The sequence below is a fragment of the Melanerpes formicivorus genome, unplaced genomic scaffold (genome assembly GCF_026170545.1).
Source record: "Melanerpes formicivorus ecotype bairdi unplaced genomic scaffold, bMelFor1.0.p_v2 SCAF_20, whole genome shotgun sequence".
NCBI classification, from domain to species: domain Eukaryota; kingdom Metazoa; phylum Chordata; class Aves; order Piciformes; family Picidae; genus Melanerpes; species Melanerpes formicivorus.
The window spans coordinates 12,294,410-12,312,964 of NW_027142372.1; the positions used below are offsets into that span (position 1 = coordinate 12,294,410).

The following is an 18,555-nucleotide window of genomic DNA, read 5'->3' on the forward strand; positions in this document are numbered from 1 at the left end:
ACCTGTTTGGAGGACTGGAGGGTATTTAGGCTCCCAAATACATTTAAAAAGCATCAAGTGCTCATTCTGAGCAAGTATCTGAACATAGTCTTGGGCAGTTATAACTGGGCTGGGCAGGGGCCACGCGTCCCTGGCTAAGAGAAGAGGAAAATGCAATGTCTCCTGGAACTTGGTTTGTCTACACTATCTTGGTGAAGCAAACATGAGCTCATCTCACTGAGCTAACAGCCCAGACCTCCAAGCACAGCTTATCGTTAAGCATGTCAGCAACCCAAATTCCAACAACATCCAAAGGTTTGCACAGAGCTCATCAGCTTGGCTTTGAACTGAAGCAGATCTGTGTCAGCCTGCAAAACTCTGTGTGGACACAGCTCTGACAGAGGGAACGAAACCGTTTTCTGCCTCAGCCCTCCAATTCCATGAAAGTGCATGGGATCTGACCCACCACAAACCTCTGTTCAAGCAGACTGTTTGCAATTGTGCCTAGACACACAGCTTTTTGTGGTCTCCCACTTTCTGCACTAGGCAATGACTAGCCACAATCTGCCTTCCCATCCAACACATAAGCCACAGAAACTCTCCCAAGACGTTACACACTGCTGGTACTTCAGACCTTCGAGCAGAGCATTATTCCCTGCAGCCTCAAAAGGCAGGGATGTTCCAAATCTCCTAATTTATTGCAGATACAGTCTGAGCAATAGAGCATGAAATGGAAATGGATGTGAACATATGCATTACATCTTTCTTTGATGCCTACAAATGAAATAAAATTAACTTGGACCAAAAGACATTCGGCAGGCAGTTGGGAAGGAGCTGTGTCTTCACATGGCTTTGTGCTTGAAGAGTAGAGAAGCTCGTTTCTGCAGGCATCAGATTACAAAGCCATCCCATTGAAATTAGGGCAGTTATTTGCCTCTCCTCAGATGTGAATGCGGTCAGAAGGCTGGAACTGTTTCAGAGCAATAAACATATCAAACCAAAGAAAAACCAAAAAAGAGAGAGAGAGGGAGATTTCAGACTTTCCCAGCTATGCTTGCAAGAATTCTTTATGCCAATATTCAATGCAGTATCTAGGAAGGCTGCTGAAGCTCAGAGGCAGAGTGGTGATGCCTGTGATGCCTGCATTCAACTTCCTTCTTAAGGAGAGATTGAGAAGCCTTTGGACATGCATGGTTAGAAGTGATTTAGCACATGGACTCCTGCAGATTTGTAATGGCCTTTCAAAGTACAGCACATGCTGTATGTGTAAAACACTTGCATGGCATACACACATGGTGATACCATTTGTAGGTTCAGATTTTACAAGAGTGTATAGAGTCACAGAATCATTTCCATTGGAAAAGACCTTTAAGGCCATTGACTCCAACCATTATCTGACTCTACCAAGTCTGGTGTTAAACCATGCCCCTCAGCATCTCTCCATCTTTTAAACACCTTCAGGGATGTGGATTCAACCACCCCCCCTGAGCAACCTGTTCCAGTGTTTGAAAACCCTTTCAGTAAAGAACTTTATTCTAATGTCCAACCTACGCCTCCCTTGGTGCAAATATCCTACAGGGAGTCCACTGGTTCAGCCTAATTAGTCTGTAAACCAAACCATAGGCAACTGAATTGCAGTGATCAGGTTATGTGTTCATTTCTCCTCCTCAGCTTAGACTTCTTGCAGTACTGGCAATTTGCTTCTAAAAAGAGCCTGAGAGTCCAGAGCTGACTTGTAGTGCTAGAAGTGTGGATATGCTTTGCTAAGCCACACAGAAACACTGTCCCTTCTTGACAAAGAGAGTCACCACCCTACAGCTGAGAGGAAGGATGCATACCTTATACATGAAAACAAACTATTTCCCTTCCAGCCATCTGTACTGAAAACAATTTTGTTTCATCCAGCTGTGTTTGAGGGCTCTGCATGAGGAGAAATTTCTGCCTTTCATCACTACTGAAAGCCATCTGACTAAGCCATCTTAAAGGTCAGGATGTCTCAGAACCGTTCTGTCCTTTTTACTCTTGGCTCATTAATAAGGAGTTTGCCTTGGTCCTGGCTGCCATGACTGCTGTTAGAAAGTCCAAACACAGAGGGGAAGTGTTGAACATAGAGCTGTTAGAAGGGTTAAGGTAAATCTTTACCAGGCCAGTTTTGTCAGGAAGCTGCACATTGCTCACTCACTTTCCATTAGCACTGAATATTCTACTCTACTTGCTTCCCATTCATTAGACTAACCCAGCAGCAAAATTGGTTCTTTCTTCTTTTCTTTACATTTATCCCACATGTAAACAATTCTTTTGATCTCCAGATAAGTCATGGGATTCACTGTCTTGCTGCTTACTCATTAACAGCCTTCACCAACTGAAGTTGATCCTGTTGTAGATAGAATCATAGAATGCACTAGATTAGAAGGGACCTTTAATGGTCATCTTGCCCAACCACCCTGTAATAAGCAGGGACAACCTCAACTAGATCAGGCTGCTCAGAGCCTGACTTTGAATGTCTTCAAGAATGGGGGCTTCACCACCTCCCTGGGCACCCTGTTTCAGTGTTCTGCCACCATCATTGTAAGAACTTCTTCCTAATGTCCAAGGAATTTCTTCCTCCTAATGTCCAATACATCCCTCTCTCTTCCAATACCCAATATGTTCCTGTGGTCAAATATATCCCTTTCCTGGAATACATTATCTCCCCTTGCCACTTTGGATCACTTAAATTCCTCAGTTATGGAGCCAGGAGAAAAGACTTTCAGAAGGTAGTGTTGGGAGGTGGCTGGGCAAGAACAAGCCCTACCCACTCTATAAATTAGCCCTGCACGTCGCCTGTGATGCTCAACACCAGCACCAAAGGAAAAGAGTAAAGTTCATCTGTGGTACTAAAGACAAACCATCCTCTTAAATGAGTCCAAATGAGACATGTCCTCTGCAGGACAAAGAATTAAAGTGAAATTCACGTTCAGAATACACACTGCATTTCCCCAGTAACACTGAGCAAACAGGAATACATGAAAGACTGATTATAGCCTTTCCAAGTAGCACCATCTCATACTCGGCTCCTTTCTTCGTAGCATACAAGGCCCTTTCATTTTCCCTCCATCAGCCATAAAAACCACTAGAAAAGCAGACTGAGCAAAGGCAAATACAAACGTGTAACCACGCTTCAAGCATAAACAGCAGCTGGCCAGGGGACAGTCCGCAACAGCAGCCTCTCAGATCCTCAAAGCCAACCAAAACACCTTTGGCTTTCTCATGCTTTGTGTTTACTCTCTGGAAATTAACCAGGTCACCTCTGCTCTGGCAGTACCTTGCCTGCAGGATCTTCTCCATCCGTGTAAATATCTAAAGGGTGGAAGCCTCGAGGACAGGGTGGGCTCTTTTCAGTGCTGCCCAGAGAAAGGACAAGGGACAACAGGTACAAACTATGACACAGGAGGTTTCACTTGAACTTAAGGGGAAATTTCTTTCCTGTGAGAGTGCCATAGCCCTGGAGCAGGCTGCTCAGAGAGGCTATGGAGTTGTCTTCTCTGGAGAGATTCCAGGCCAACCTGGACACTGTGAGCCTGGGTAACCTGCTCTGGATGACCAAGCTTTAACACAGGGATTGGACTAGATGATCTCCAGAGGTTCTTTCCCACCCCCACCATTCTGTGATGCAGTGATTCCACAACAGCAGAGCCCACTGAGAGAGACACAAAGCACCAGTCCTTAGAAAGGCACTCAATTTCTGACCAGGGTGGGATGAAAGACCAGCTCTTGGGGACCAACTGATGGAGAGCTATGTGTCCTTTCTTACTGTCCTCTCCACTCCCTTCTCTTTTCCCTTTTCCTACAGCCACAAAAGGCAGGATTTTCCATTTGCAGCACTCCTTTCAGCACAGCTGGCAAACAATTTTATACTACATTCAGTGTACTTTTCTTTTACCCTTTTAAACATGGTCTTAACAAATCGTTCATCATTTCATCTGTCAGCAGGAGCACACAGTTGAAGTCAGGCTAGTTTCGGTCATAACTATATTTGCACATTGGGAAAAGGCACACACACACACACACTAATTATTTGCCTACATCATTTTCTGGCCCACAATATTTTGATGACATGTCTAAAATAGCTCAAAGTAGGGTCTCTGGCATCAGGTGGGAAAAAGAAAATCAAAACAACAAAACATCAAGCTTATTAACCTGAATAGTTGATGGCAGAGGCATAGTTCATACCTATAACTTTAAGTTCTCCCTCTGAAGTGGGAGAATAAATTGACCATATTTTTTTGTTTGGCCACTGATCCATCCACTCCTAAAGGTCACCCCTGAACTCCCCAAATTTTTCCAGCTACTTCCAGTGATTGAAATGGCAGATGTGGCAAATGGAGCCACATCCCATAAGCCCTGTTTCCCTAAGGGCCTGAAGCGATTCCCAGCAGTACCACGGATGCTCAGATCACACAAAAAAAAAATCTCTGATGATGAGTGTATGACCAAGGGCAGATGCCATCTCCAGCATTGGGTGGTAGCTGATGGCAACCCAGAGACCATCAGGATTTCTCTGAGCAGATTGGGGCATCCTGAAGCAGCAGTCACAACGGGCTGAAAGCTTTCACAGGGAGAACGTGGGTTAAACACTAGGGAAAATTTGATGCTTTTATGACAGTAAGGTAATGGAAGAACCTGCTGAGGCAGGCTGTGGAATTACCATCACTGGAGATACATCCAGGGCTGGGCCAGACGCTAGTGTATGAATAATGGAACCAGTCCTGAAACTATGGAGTGAATGGATTCGATGACCCGTTAGTGTCCCTTTCCAAACAAAACAGTCCACTGATGTAAAGCAGCATTCACTCTGGAACGCTCCAAGAAACCTCTTGAGAAAAACTTATTTTAAAGGAAATTTGCTACATCTCTTGCATTGTAAGAAAAGTAAAGTTTAAAAAGAAAAAGAAAAGTTAGGTACAGATACAGTTAGGTGTCAGGAGCTGGACTCACCATGTATTCCATATTAGAGGCCACGGGGTACACCTGACCTCTCAGTTTATTGTGCAGCATCAATATCTCCTGTCTGTCCGAGAATAAAATGGCCCTTTTGGATCTGGAGTGGGCTTCCTCATCCTGATATTTGCTCAGAATGCTCTCCAGGTGGCTTGAGTTGGGCAAGATAAAGCCTTCAGCTGCCTTTGTCAGGAGCAGTATACATCCAAGAGGAAGGATCCAAGGCAGGGTAGGATTCATGCTGCCTCCTCTACAGCCAGCAGAAGCGGAGATGAAGATGATGGTGAGTTTTCTTGCAGGGACTTTTGAGGCTCAGTGCAGGTCTGGATTTTGGGGAGAAACAGGCAGTCAGAACAGTGACAGAGAAGCTCTCCATGCTTATGTCCCCCAAAGATGGGGGAGACACACAACCCAGACTGTTGCTTGAAAAAGAGCAGTGCCTACAGCATAAGCAATTTTCCTTCACCCCAATGACAGGAAGACCTGAACACCACCATAAGCAGTCAGAACTCCGTTTGTGACACTAGGGAACTCCACTGATGTTGCATTGGGAGTGAGCATCACCCAGGCACAGCAGTGGATACCTTCTTCACCAAAGACACCAGGGTCCAGTTGCCACCCAGCAATGCCCAGCAGATCTGAATAATCCCAGCTCCATCCCTTCACAGGCAGAGAGATATCTGAAGCTATTTGCCCAAAGAGCAGCTCTTAAAGCAGAGAATGGATGTAAATAAAAGGGGAAGTAAAATTCCCAGTAACCCAGGTCGCAGGGAGGTCAGACACCAGCAAGAGCTATTTCGGAGGTCCCGCTCTGCCAATAGACTCCAGGAGAGCAGCTGCCAGGCTCAGTGAAAGTGGCTGTTGATGTGAAGTGTCACCGTCACCCCGAGCAGCCCAAGTCCCTGCTGGCGAATGATGCCCTGGGGAGCTCTCGCTGACGCATCACTTGGCGACGGGCGGGAGCGCCGCCAGCGATATGGATCTGGAGAGGAGCCAGAGCACTCGTCCTCCCCCACACAGATTAGGTGTTCCCCTGCATGCTCAGTAGCTCTCACCACTGAGGGCTTGAAGAGATGGTCTCAGTTTGGTCACAGCTGGGTTTAAATGGCTTGATCTGACCCTCTTCCCTGCTCCATGGTGTTCCTGTTCCACCTGCCATTTCCAAACCCTTCCTCCCTCCCTTCTTCTTTACCTCCACCCTGACTTCTCTGTCCCATAAGCTCCATGCATCTTAGCTGAGTTTACTTAGCTCATGAGCTATTCAGGGAAGGAAATCTGTGCTGCTTCATGGCTTTGCAGTACCTACTCTTCTTTAGGAGGGATATAAGAGCAGAATCAATCCACAAGGGCAATAAACATCTGTACATGTGGTGGAGGCATAGCACCTCTCCTTAGGGTTAAATTGTGGAAGGAACTTCCCTATCCCTGTCTTTGATACTAAGTCAGGAGATGAGTTTGGCAGCACTGTTAAAAGACACCCTGAAAGCATTCCTACACAGCACCAGGAAACAGACACCAGATTAGCAGGAACTATTTGAGAGGTTTCAGCCCACTGACATGGGATTTGGACATACTGGGACTGTATGAGTTGGAACTCATCCAAGGCAAGGAAGCATCTTCCATCTCCCAGCTGGAAAGGCTATGCCTGAGCACAGAGTTCCAAACCCCTGTTCCCCACCCAGCAAAACAGCATCTGTAGGGGACAGTGGTAAGCATAAGATGCTCTGCCCAAGCGTGGACCCCCAAAAATCTGTGAGGCCACTGAGAAACTCAGAAAACTTGTTGAATGTCTACACAAAAGAGACAAAGTCTGTATTTGAGGCACTGTCTTAAGGCAGATGAAAACCAGCTGCCCTCAGTCTCTCTCCAGGCAGAGCATTAAGCATTTGCCTGCTACAATAATGCAGAAATGTCATTTGCACAGATTAAGTAGTGGCTCCTCATTATTTCCTGCTCTGCAGAGCAAGTTGAATACACACACACACAGAGACAAACCTTGTCCCCAGCTCCAGGCACACCTGAAAGACAGGACGTTTGGTGTCATCAGGACAAACACTGCTTTAACCTCATCCTCTTCTCAGCTCTGTTTGTTGGCTTCTGCTTCCCCACCCCCAAGCAGGAGCCTGACTTTCTAACCCAGCTTAGAGAGGAGCAGGGGAGGCAAAACGAGCCGTTGCTTTTGTAGACTGTCTGACCCAAATTCAAGGAACAATTCCTACTTTGATGCACTTCCTTAAGAGTTTAAAAATAGATGCTCTGCCACAGCCGTTTACAATGTGGCCATTTAGCAGAAGGCACTTTGGAGCCTGCCCTGTAGGTAGAGCAGGCAGGAACAGACGGCTAACACACGCTGCAGTTGTACCTCTTCACTTGGCTAGGTGCCCTTCGCTAAATGGGAGCCCGAATCCACCACCCATTTAAGGCAAACACTGAACTTACAGAGAGGACAGCTTGAAAAAAATCAGCTGTAACATCTGAAAGCCCAGAGGAGCTGCCCCACTCACGGCTACGCGATGAAGCCAGCGCGTCTGGTTTCGTGATCCGGCCAAAACCTCACAACAGATGGTTCATTATTCCTCGGGATGTTCTTCCCTGTATCCCATTTGCCAGCCAGGGGATACTAGCACTTAAAATTAGGTCACTTGGGCACTATCTTCTTTTTCACTTGGGGTGTGCAGGTTCCATTCTCTGCTTTGGCTTCAGGTGGGGAGCTCTGAGCAGCCAAAGGAAGGATGAAGTGATCAGAGAGGGACAAGGAGCAAAGAACTCCCTAATTGAAAGCATCAGAAAGACACTCATGTTTCAGCAAGCTCTTACTGGTTTCAGATGTCCATCCACTTGTCTCTCTTAATATCCCCATGCCCAGGTGCAACAAAACACTTGGATTTGTTAAAGCTCAGCCAGCCCAAGCATCCTGCAGAGCTGGGGCAATGCCTCCAGGCTGCATCAGGAGTTGCTCATGGGGGAAGATTGAAATCATATTGCCTTTGAGTTGGGATCTGACAGTATTCAGAAAAAACTGTCACCTGACAGTCAGCTGAGGAAGCCTCTGCTGTTGTTTTCATGGGTTCAAGAGGAGCATTACTATAGCCTCCCCTTCAACACATCAGGCCCTTGATACTGGTGCCAGGTAAACATCTGGGAGCGATCAGAAATGAGTAGGTCAGCAGAAACCTGCTCCTTAATATTCTGTGAAGCCTGTCCAAAATGGGGACAAAAGGGGAGGCCTCCTTCTGGGGTCTGAGGAAGCTAAAAAGCTGTACTGGACTTTGGAAAAGGTTATTTTTAGAAAGCTATTTCCCCAGCTAATGGATGATGTCTGTGTTTCACAGAAAGCAGAGGAGCTGGTAGCATTTGGAGGCTGGCATGCAGTGCTGCCTGCTGAAGCCACATGCAGGCTGACTGCTCCACTTCATTATGTCCTCACTTCACCTTACTCCTTATGGCTATTGATCTTTTAGGTGGTGAAGTATAGGAGTGGGTGCCTACTCCTTGGTGATGGATGTTTGCAGCTAAAACATCCCAGGACCTGTGGATTTATGCAGGGAACAAGGTGACAAGGAAGGAAACAGCAAAAGTTAGCAAGGAGTACCAGCAAAGCACCTAAACTAGCAAAGCTGAGAGGAGTTAACCTGGGATCAGCTTTTAACCTGAGTTAGCCTGGGATCAGCTTCTAACCCATGCAAAGAAGTCCACTGATCAAACCACAACATACTTCTTGAATTAAATCCCAGGTCATCTATTTAACTGAGACATGCACATGTCAAGCTTTGAAGAATTGTGTTGGCTTCAAAAGAGGAGTGGGATGACAAGCTCCTTGGCACAGGACATCACGTCATCCACACAGAACACACCATACATTCAGCATCTTCGAGGCCACAGGCCAAAACATCTGCATGTCCCATCACAATCCCCTCCCACAGAACCCAAGTGGGTGAGTTTCTATGTAAAACCACCCGGAAAACCCACTGCTAACAGACACAACATGTGGCCAGGCTGTGAAATTCCTCTTAGACAGGGCTTCAGAGCAGAGGTGCACAACCAGAGGCTTTCTGGAGCAGACCAGCTGTGCCCGTGGCTAGTCAGCTATTCCAGCATCCCTTGGATATTTTCTCTCTGTGCAGAAAGTTGCAAACTCCTCCCATTCATTCAAGATTAATGTTTATCAGTCTTGCATTAACCTCTACAGAGCACACATAAGGGAAGCTCAGACAGTGTTAGGTTGTTTTGTACCACACAGGCAAGTTTAGGGAAAAGTTACTAAATTTGCCCCTTCTTAAAAGGGACATTTCTTGCACACATCCCCACACCCCCCCCACCCCAAAAACCACATTTCAGAAGCAGGGACCAAAGCTTGCACTTACCTAGCTGAGCACTTCCAATCTCCAGGAAATTGTAGCTCCTCCAAGTCTGCTTGTGGAAAATAAATTATATAGCTGAAATATTTAAACTAGGAGGAGGGAGGGGGGGAAAAAAGGGTGAAGCCTTAGGAGGTGTGAGGAATGCAAAGTCTCAGCTCAGCAGCTCATACCAACTGCAGTCTCACAGAGCTCCCCAGTGGTATTTATGCTCTCCAGGCAAGGAGGACAACCCTGGATCATCCTGTTTGGCAACGGGCCTGTAGTAATAACGAAAGGAGGGGGAGGAAAAAAAAGGGGGGGGATTATAGCCACGAAAAGGAGGCAGGAGCAAGAAGCAGAGGGGTGTTGCTTGGGATCTCAGCAGTTTGGAGACAGTCATTTGGGCTCAGCAAATTAGGACCATCCTCCCAAAGGCTGTAACGTGCAACACTCGGGGAGGACGGGAGGAGGAGGCAGGCGATGGTCCTATAAAGGGGCTTGCTTTGCTCTCCCCTGCAGTCAGTGCTCCGGCAGAGCTCGGAGCCCCCTGGGTTCCCGGGAACATCCTCCCCACCTCCGAGGGGGGACCGTGAGGGGCTTGGTGGTAAGGGAGGGGAATTCACAACAGGGAGTTTTTTGTGAGGGACTGAAGCCAGCTGTCTCCTGGTCCTTTTCCCACGGGAAAATCCCCCAGTGGGTTCTGCTGACCCAGAGATGAAGCAGCTCTCCTGGACCCCACAGCAAAGCAGGGCTGAGATGGGGTCCAGCCCTCAGCAGACCCCATGGCAGCCCTCTTTTTTCCAGAGCTGGGTGTTTGCTGGCAAACAGGAGATTTATCACCCTCTGCAGCTCCTTCCCAAAGCTCTCCCGGCACTGGCATTCCCCTCACACACCCACAGTTCAGTCCTGCTGCTTCCACAGCAGGATTTCCAGAGAATAAGGAAAATCCAGAGTTAGTAAGAGGTCTGGGCAAGGCTCACCTCACCTCTTCCACTGCGTGGCTGATGCCCAGAAATCCCCAGCTTGCCTCAAGCCCTGTGCCTGCCTCCACTGCTGAAATGTGGTTTTACTCACTGTGAAAGGAAACGATTGAGCAAAAGACATGCTGGAAGTTCCTTCTTCTTTTTGAAGTAAACAAACAGGAAAAAGTAACTCAGTAATCAGTATGATGAGTAACAACATGAGTGTATGACAGCACCACTGCTCCAGCAGCCACCAGCCTGCAGGGGGATGCTATGACATCCCTCATGAGCAGATCCAGGTGATACCATTCACAGGAATCTCTTGGGATCCCCCCCCCCATTCAGGAGCACCATAGGTAGCTGGGGTGATCCAACCCCAGCCCAGGATGTCCCCCCATAGAGGGGGCATCAGTGATGGTCCAGCATAAATAACAGGACAGAATCCATCTTCTAGATGCAAGCAAAGCAGCTGGGTGCTTTTCAAAACCCACTCTCTAGTCCTCTCTCCAAAGTTCTTGGGGGAAAAGTCATTCCATTCTTCTGAGCAGTCAATATTTATTTCTTTGAGCAAAACACTTCTATTTACTGCTTACAGGATATTGTGCCTCTAAGGAGCTTGCTTAAAGCCCAGCAGTGCTCAAAAGGCAGAATGAGATGTATCAGATCTGTACAACGATGTGCGGGCAAAGCAGCCAATATTGGCAGCTGAGAGAGCAGCTCCCCTGAAGCACAGAAACAACTGCTCTGAAGTCAGCTCCAAGACATACCTGGTGATTTAAGCTCCTACACCACTTTCCTGAGAATTTCTAGTGAAGGAGCAGAGCCTCATTGCTTGGCACTGCTCCTAGTCTATGCCTTTTAAACTGAGCTGTAGCTGGGCCACGGCGGAACCAAGGCTCTCACCAGTCAGTCCCAGTCCTGCAGCCTGCTATGCCCACAACACCCTTTCTGGCTGCTCTTCCCCACTGGCCACATTCTCCCAGCTGTATTTACAAAACCCTTCTGCTTACTTCAACACAAACTGTGTATGTGAACAGATCACATATGGTCCATCAGTTGGACCTGAAGTTTCTATCCTGCTAACAGCAACTCAGAGCATTTTGGGCAGCTCTGGGGCTGCCACCAAGGCTGGCAATTCAAAGACCACACAGAACTGGGCTGACAAGAGGTCTGCACTGCTGTACTTTAAAATCACTGTTTCCTTCTTTCCTGTTCCTCTGATTCACTCCAGATCGATGAGTTTCCTCTATTTGCAAAAGGCTTATTTCATCAGTTGAAGGATGCTGCAGCCCCCAGTTTCCTCACTTCCCTGAGTAATGAGGGCCAGCAGCAGTGAACCAACGTGCCCCTACACAGACTGCCACCCTGAAACCACACAACCCCACAGCCCTGAGTCAGAAGGTGCTGTTCACTCCAATTACCAGAAAGCTGAATTAACTCCTTTTATACGTACTGGTATACAAATTATTTCCAGATCTCAGAGAAATGCCACATTTTGCAATCTCCACAAACATTCCTATGGGAAATTAGTCCCTGTAGGGTGGTTTGAGCTGTCTGCCTTCCTCATCAGGCTTGCTACTTCACAAAGATTTGATTTAATTGATTTTTAACATCCACACCACTATGTTCTCACTGTACAAGACATAGATGAGGCACAGGGTGAGCTTAGGGATGAGCACAGCCCGGGACAAGACCTTTTATCCACCTCATTTTGTCTCGAGTCAGCAGTTTCAGGTCATATATTTGACCAAGCCAAAACAATCAGAAGTTACTTTTAATCATTCAGCATGATTGCTGCCTTGATTATAACGTCTCCATTTCATATGTGGTAAAAGCCACATAAAGCAGGCTGCATATATAAGTATATATTAGGAGAGAAGGCTTTTAATGTAATAGCCAATGAATAGGAAGAAAGACAGATTTCACTCTGCCCTCCTAATTGAGCATGCAGACAGTATGTCTTGATTTTCAACTTCAAGTACAATTCTCCTTTATTTCCTATTCAAACAGAAGCTCAGTTAATAACAGCCCCAAATCTGAGCAGAGGCAGAGGGAAGAACAGGGTGAGAGGCTCAAAGCCATAGTTACTATCCTGTTACTATCTGGAGGGAAGGGAAGAGTAGGGATGAAGTAAACATGGTGGCAACTTGCAGAAACTTGGCTGTGATCATATGAAGACGACCAGCAGCTACTCCTGGTGGGCACTGGGCAGGCAGCAGCATGGCCATGCTCCTGTCTGGGGGAACCACATCCTCAGCTTCACCGTCTGCTTGCATTTCCCCTCCTGTCTGGGCTTTGTGTCTGTTGGAGGATATGACAGTGGGGTAGAGGCGGCCAAGAAATCCCCACTGTGCCCATCCTGCTCTTCTGCTCAGACGAGATGAAGGTCCTTCAATCTTTTGTTCACATGGCATAGTGCTGTCTTGGCACTATACAGAGGCAGCTTCAGCAGATGAATTAACAGATTAATTAACACTTGATTCACTGGACTAAACCCAGGCATTTATAGATTGATTCCCAAACACCAATTAATATTTGGCACTGTGAGCCCCTATTTATTCTTTCTTGCTGCTCTCCTGTTTCAGGGCAGCCTGGACTGCGACAAACCAGGTTCACAGAATCACAGATAGAGGTTGGAAGAGACCTCTGGAAATCAGTCCAACCTTCCTGCCAGAGCACAGTCACCTAGAGCAGGTTGCAGAGGATAGTGTCCAGGTGGGTTTTTAATGACTCCAAAGATGGGAGACTCCACTACCTCTGTGGACAGCTTGTTCCAGTGCTCCACCACTCTCAAAGAAGTTCTTCCTTATGTTTAGATGGAACTTCCTATGCTCAATTTCATACCCATTACCTCTTGTCCCGTTGTAGGGTGCCAATGAGAAAGACTGGCCCCATCCTCCTGACACCCACCCTTTAAGTACTTTTTAAGCATTGTTAAGACACCCTCTCAATCTTCTGCTCTCCAGGTTAAAAAGCCCCAAGTCCCTCAGCCTTTCTTCATAAGAGATGTTGCAGTCCCCTAATCACCTTCATAGCCCTTTGCTGTTCATCTACAGCTTCTTTTCCTCCTTTTCATAATAAAGAACATTTCCCCATGTGTTTCCTCTGCTGATGATATGCCCCTTAGGCCAGTAAGACAAGACAATAAGCACAAAAGCAGCAAACTCAAAAATTAATTGTTCAATTTTGGGGACATCAACAATCAGTCTATGCACAAGTGAAACCTGAAGTGAAAACTACAACCTCCCTCACCTTGGTATAGCAGCTTGCCACGTTTCATGCTTACATCTGCAATGAGAGATGATGAAACACATTTTTACACTGAAAAAGTCAGTACAGATCTGCAGACTGAAACAGCTCAGAAACACTAACCCAGCACTCATGTCTGGAGATTTCCCCCCCTCCCCAAACCAGAAGTGGTGAATTGCAATCTCAACTTCCAGCAGCTATTACATCTGGTTATTTGCTAATACAAATACTTCTCAAAACCCTCGGGTCATTACAGCCTGGAATAAACCCCACAGTCCCATGAATCCTTGGAACATCCTGGGAACATCCACTGCATGTCAAAGGCGCACTCCTCATTCCTATTCAGAGCTAGATTTAGAGCAGATTTATGGAGATAAACCCTCCACTGACAGCCCGGGAGCTTCCCCAAGTGTGGGCAGCAATTCTGGCAGCAGCTGCAGAGCTGCAAGACCAGGAACCTCGCGTGTGCCACCACTGCCCTCTGCCGCAGCCTGTCCTCGAGTGTGACAGTGTCTCAGGGGTATGTGGTGGAAAACAGAACCATTTCCCGGTTAAAAACCACACAGCCTTCCCGCACTCCCAAATACCTTGTGTTTCTGATAATCCTTCTCCCTCACCCCTATAAATCTTCCCCCGTGCAGTCTTGGCTTACAGTGTTAAGATTTCTCTACGAGCTTCTTGGACTCACCCTCCCCAAAGTTTCCAGTTTCCAAAGCTTTAGGAATTAATGTGCAGGTTTAGGTTGGGCTTGACGATCTCAAAGGTCTTTTCCAACCTGGTTAATTCTGTATTTTATTCTGTATTCTGTTGTGAACAACTGTTTGTTAAAACCCGGGTTAAACACCAGTAAACAACCACCAGACCTATGGTGTATTGGAGAAGGGGGAGGAAGGGTTCGGGTGGTTTTTCTGTCTCTTACATAATCGCTCACAAACACCACAATCAAAAGGCTGCAAAATCCTTGTTTTGCAAGAGTGGGAGGGGTTTAGCACACACACAATAAAAGCCGTGGTTCTGTGTTCGCATCAGGCTGTTGCCACACACTTTTTGCTCTTTATTTCCTTTGAGTATTATGCTGCAAAAGACAGATTTCAGCAAGTGCATTAGTAATAGCCTTAGTGAAAAAAACAAACACCCAAACCAAACAAAAAACAAACAAACAAACACACACTACCACGTGAGTCATGAGGTCTGTGGTGACAGGTTGGACTTGATGATCTTTAAGGCCTCTTCCAACCTTAGTGATACTGAATACTGAATAACTTCCACTTCATACTAAGAGAGTATTTCAACACTTGTTTTTCAAGCTGGCAATTACTCATTGCTGTTCTTTTAAAACAGTTAACATTTGTAACCTGTTCACACCACCTGAAAGGTTGAACTGAATGTACAGACTGGGAGTGAATTGCATTTCTGCAGCGGGAGCTCCTCTTCACCATCTTACACGACCCTGACATCTTCTATGAGATGTTTAAAGAGGTCTTTTGTGAACAGGAAAGGGCTGAGTTTTAGACCAGAACTTGAGTTGTGACACAGATTCATGCTCTATTCTTTTACCCCAGAGGAATGTGGGAAATTTCACCAGAGCTCCCAAAGGCACACAGCAACATTCAACCCCCAAAACATTCCGACAACAAAAAGTATCAAAGAGGATGTTCTTAGGACCAAGCCTACAGAAGGTAAAACCCTCTTAGGTAATTAAATTGCAATTCAAATACTACAAGATTAACCTATCTCACACGCAGGAACCAGGCAAACCTCAGCAGAAGCACAAGCAGTCAAATGAAGCACCACTAAGATCTCATTAATTGTACCACCAGTTTATTTCTCTTCCTACGCTTTCTCTACTTACCTGTTTCAAGCTGTTTCTTCTGTGCTGGACTCCATCTGAGACTGCTCAGCCTGCTTCTAGCACTGCTGTTCTGAAGTTGAGGAGTCACCTATACCCAAGAGGACCCAATTGTTACTCATAGCAAGACTGACCCCAACTCAGCTTTTCCTTTCCAAAAGACAGCAGAAGGCAAGAAGCTGAACTTCACTTCACTGCACATTCTCCAATCCTAGGAAAGCCCTGCAGGCCTCCTGGCAAGCAGCAACCATTCCCCAGAATAAAATGTAGAAGCATTCCGTTGAAACACCTGTGTTACAAACCATCTATGAGTGGTTAAAACCATCTGTAAGTAGTAAAAGCCTTCCTCACCAGTAAGAGTCCTGTTTGGGGTCCAATTAGTTTCTACCAGGTATACCCAGAGTCCTACCTACAAACTCACACATGCAATTTTGGAGTGACTTGGGTTAAAACTCACCAGCCAACCCATCTTGCCCAGTCAAAACCCAAGCCAATTTCAAGGGCTGATGTCAAGTAAATAGATTAACTACTTGTAACTCACACTTTAATCTGGATTAACATGGTAGTAAACCTATACTATCAGACATACCTTTTCACAGCCCACTGGAGATAGAAGGAAATACTCAAAATAGCCTCAAGAGGGAAAAAACCCAAACCAACACAAGGATTTCTGCTGTGGAGAAAACACCTTCACCCAGGGTGCAGAAACAGGACATAATTAACAGCCAGCATAGAGCAGTACTTTCAAAATCTGATTTCTTTCCTATTTGGAACAACCTCAGCTAATCCTCCCTGATTTCACATTCAAAGCAGAACCCATGTCTCACCAGCACTGGCTCTGGGGTGACTCCCATCGTGGGTGGCCCTGTGTTGGGAAACCCTGGAAGCATCAGCCATTCGGCAGTGGCCTGGCATGCTGTCTTGGTAGCCCCAACCTCGGGGCATTGTGCCCAGTGAGCAGCCAGGAGTTGAGGTTTTCCCTGCAACCAGCCAAAATCAAAGCAAGGTTTGGACTGAAAACTGTTTTGGAGTTGGTGGAACATCACCAAGATCAAGAAGAGTGCTTCAGTAATGATTTTCAGATCAGAAAATACTGATAAACAGCTATGCTGATTAATGAAAAAATAGCTAAGCAGTCGAGTATCCAAAGCAAGCAACAAGCTATCGGCGAACTTCCTCAGCATCAGGATTGCAGCACGGTCTAGCACTGTGACAGCCCAATCCTGCCTGTGCCAGGGCAGGGCTGATAGCCTTTAATGACTGCATTGTCTCAAGGTGTGACATACCTCGTCTTGAATAGGCAGGGTGATGGCCTTGATAGCTCTGGGGGAGAGCGGCTGTCTGATTAACACAGATCATTCCTGCCCAGGTGGGAGTTCTCTAAAACAGCACCAGCCATTGCACTGCAGGGGCCTAGTGCACAGTTCTCAGTCAATGGAGAGACCACACCGTATCCCAGTCAAAAGGACCAGTTTCTGAGTTCCACCTTGCATCTACCAGACGAGATCCCGCTGGGATGCACAAAGGGCTTTCACGCAGGATACAGAAGGGATTCAATTCCCTTTTTTTTCAGCCTTGTGACTGTCACATCCCGGGTGCAGGCCCTGAGTCGGTCTCCTAGCTGCTTTGGGCTGACTGATCCCCTCTCCTCTCAAATTTCAGTCCCAGCTCACTGCCAAATGGGAACACGTCTGAAGCTGTAGAAGACAACACAGGGAATGCTAGGGACACCTTGTGAAAGGGCTAGAGGGCAACTTTTCAGGTTTCCCAGTGCAGAATTTACACTGGAGGAAAAACAAATCCCACACACACCTTAAACCAACTTTGTGACTTTTATTGATGGGCGACAACTTTATACTTCTAGATATCACTAAACTGTGTACAGTTAGGAACTCAACATTATAGGAGAGCAGACAGCAAAATTAAACAAAGCAGACTTAAAAGAAATATCAACCTTAATTATTTTGCCCATGTTTTGTTTGTTTTTTTTCTTTTTCTTAATTTCATGTACACAGAAGCATAAATGCAGTTTGAAATCTCTTAATAGCAATAAAGTTACAATCACCCATCTATATAGACTAACATCTGAACTCCAAATATTTGATCTGCAATGTGTACTTAAGCAGTTTCCCGTCGCATAATCATTAAGATGTGGCCTCCTACTCCGAACCAGCAACTCTGCAGTTTGTACATGTTTTGAAGCACATAGGACCATTTCCATCTCATACACATCAGCTCATATTTTTACCACTTATCAATAAAAAAAAAAACAAACCCAAACTATTGGGGGGGGGGGGAAGCAGAGAGCTTTATTTTATTTTTTTAAAAACCTTTTTCTCTTTTTTTCCTTTTTTTTTTTTATCTTTCCTTTTTTTCCCCTTTTTTTTCTCTTTTTTTTTCTTCCTTTTTTTCTTCCTCTTTTTTTTCTTCCTTTTTTTCTTTTTTTCTTTCTTTTTTTTTTTTTTTACTTAAGTAAAGATAAACATTTTCACAGAAATCTACAAGTTCTGGTTGCTGGTGCAGGGTTTTCTTCTACTACGCAATTAGAAAGTGGGAACCAAATGCAAATCCACTTTTGTTGTCTTAGGATTCAGCATTAATTCAGGGTTTTGTTTGTTTTGCTTGTTTGTACTTTCATAATTCACGAGACTGAGTCTTTCAAGCCAGTGACTTCATTCTGCCAAGTCAAAAGTCAACACAAACTATGTTGTGCACAAACCCAAGGCATTTTTTCCTTTATCACTCTATCCCATAGTTGCAAGGGGGAGGGGGGGAGGGGGGAATAAAAACAACAAACAAAAATAAAAGAAAGGGGTGGGGGGGAAAAAGGGGGGAGGTGGGGACAAAGAAAAGAAGATTCACTCCAAAGAGCATTTACAGGAGAGGAACAAAAAAATAGAAGTTAGTGATAGTTGGTGTTCTACAAAGCAGGTATCTTGCACACACAGCATAAGAGGGCAAGGTTTCACAGCAGGTCAACCCGGCGGTAGTACAGGAGGTAGGCTGTGCGTTCTGCAGACTGTGTCACCACCTGGCTCTGGCTGATCACCTTCACTGCCTGGTCATCGATGCGTAACCAGCCGTTCAGACCGATTTGGAAGACGTCCGTAGTGTAATGGCCACCAGTTGCGCTGTTTCCGTGATGATAGACAACTGCAAAGAGAGATTGGTGATGCACACAGACCCTCTACAAAGG

The 18,555-nt window shown here is 46.0% G+C and overlaps 2 protein-coding genes across 3 annotated transcripts in view; both read right to left on the reverse strand.

The window, feature by feature from the left end:
- CRISPLD2 (cysteine rich secretory protein LCCL domain containing 2) overlaps nucleotides 1-9,508 on the reverse strand; it is a 39,174-nt gene extending 29,666 nt beyond the window's left edge. Inside the window, exons 1-2 of one of the 2 annotated variants that reach the window (XM_068150838.1) lie at nucleotides 9,324-9,508; nucleotides 4,957-5,282 (exon numbers count right to left, since the gene is read on the reverse strand). In XM_068150838.1, coding sequence (XP_068006939.1) covers nucleotides 4,957-5,199 — 243 coding nt within the window. In that variant the 5' untranslated portion in view covers nucleotides 5,200-5,282; nucleotides 9,324-9,508. Of the gene's footprint in view, nucleotides 1-4,956; nucleotides 5,283-5,718; nucleotides 5,737-9,323 lie in introns of those variants that run through there. The other variant, XM_068150839.1, reaches the window with a different exon arrangement.
- A 7,664-nt stretch (nucleotides 9,509-17,172) lies between these two features.
- The window catches only part of USP10 (ubiquitin specific peptidase 10), a 51,606-nt gene continuing 50,223 nt past the window's right edge, over nucleotides 17,173-18,555 (reverse strand). Inside the window, exon 14 of the mRNA XM_068150840.1 lies at nucleotides 17,173-18,512. Within this exon, the coding sequence (XP_068006941.1) occupies nucleotides 18,325-18,512 (188 nt within the window). The 3' untranslated portion in view covers nucleotides 17,173-18,324. The remainder of the gene's footprint in view (nucleotides 18,513-18,555) is intronic.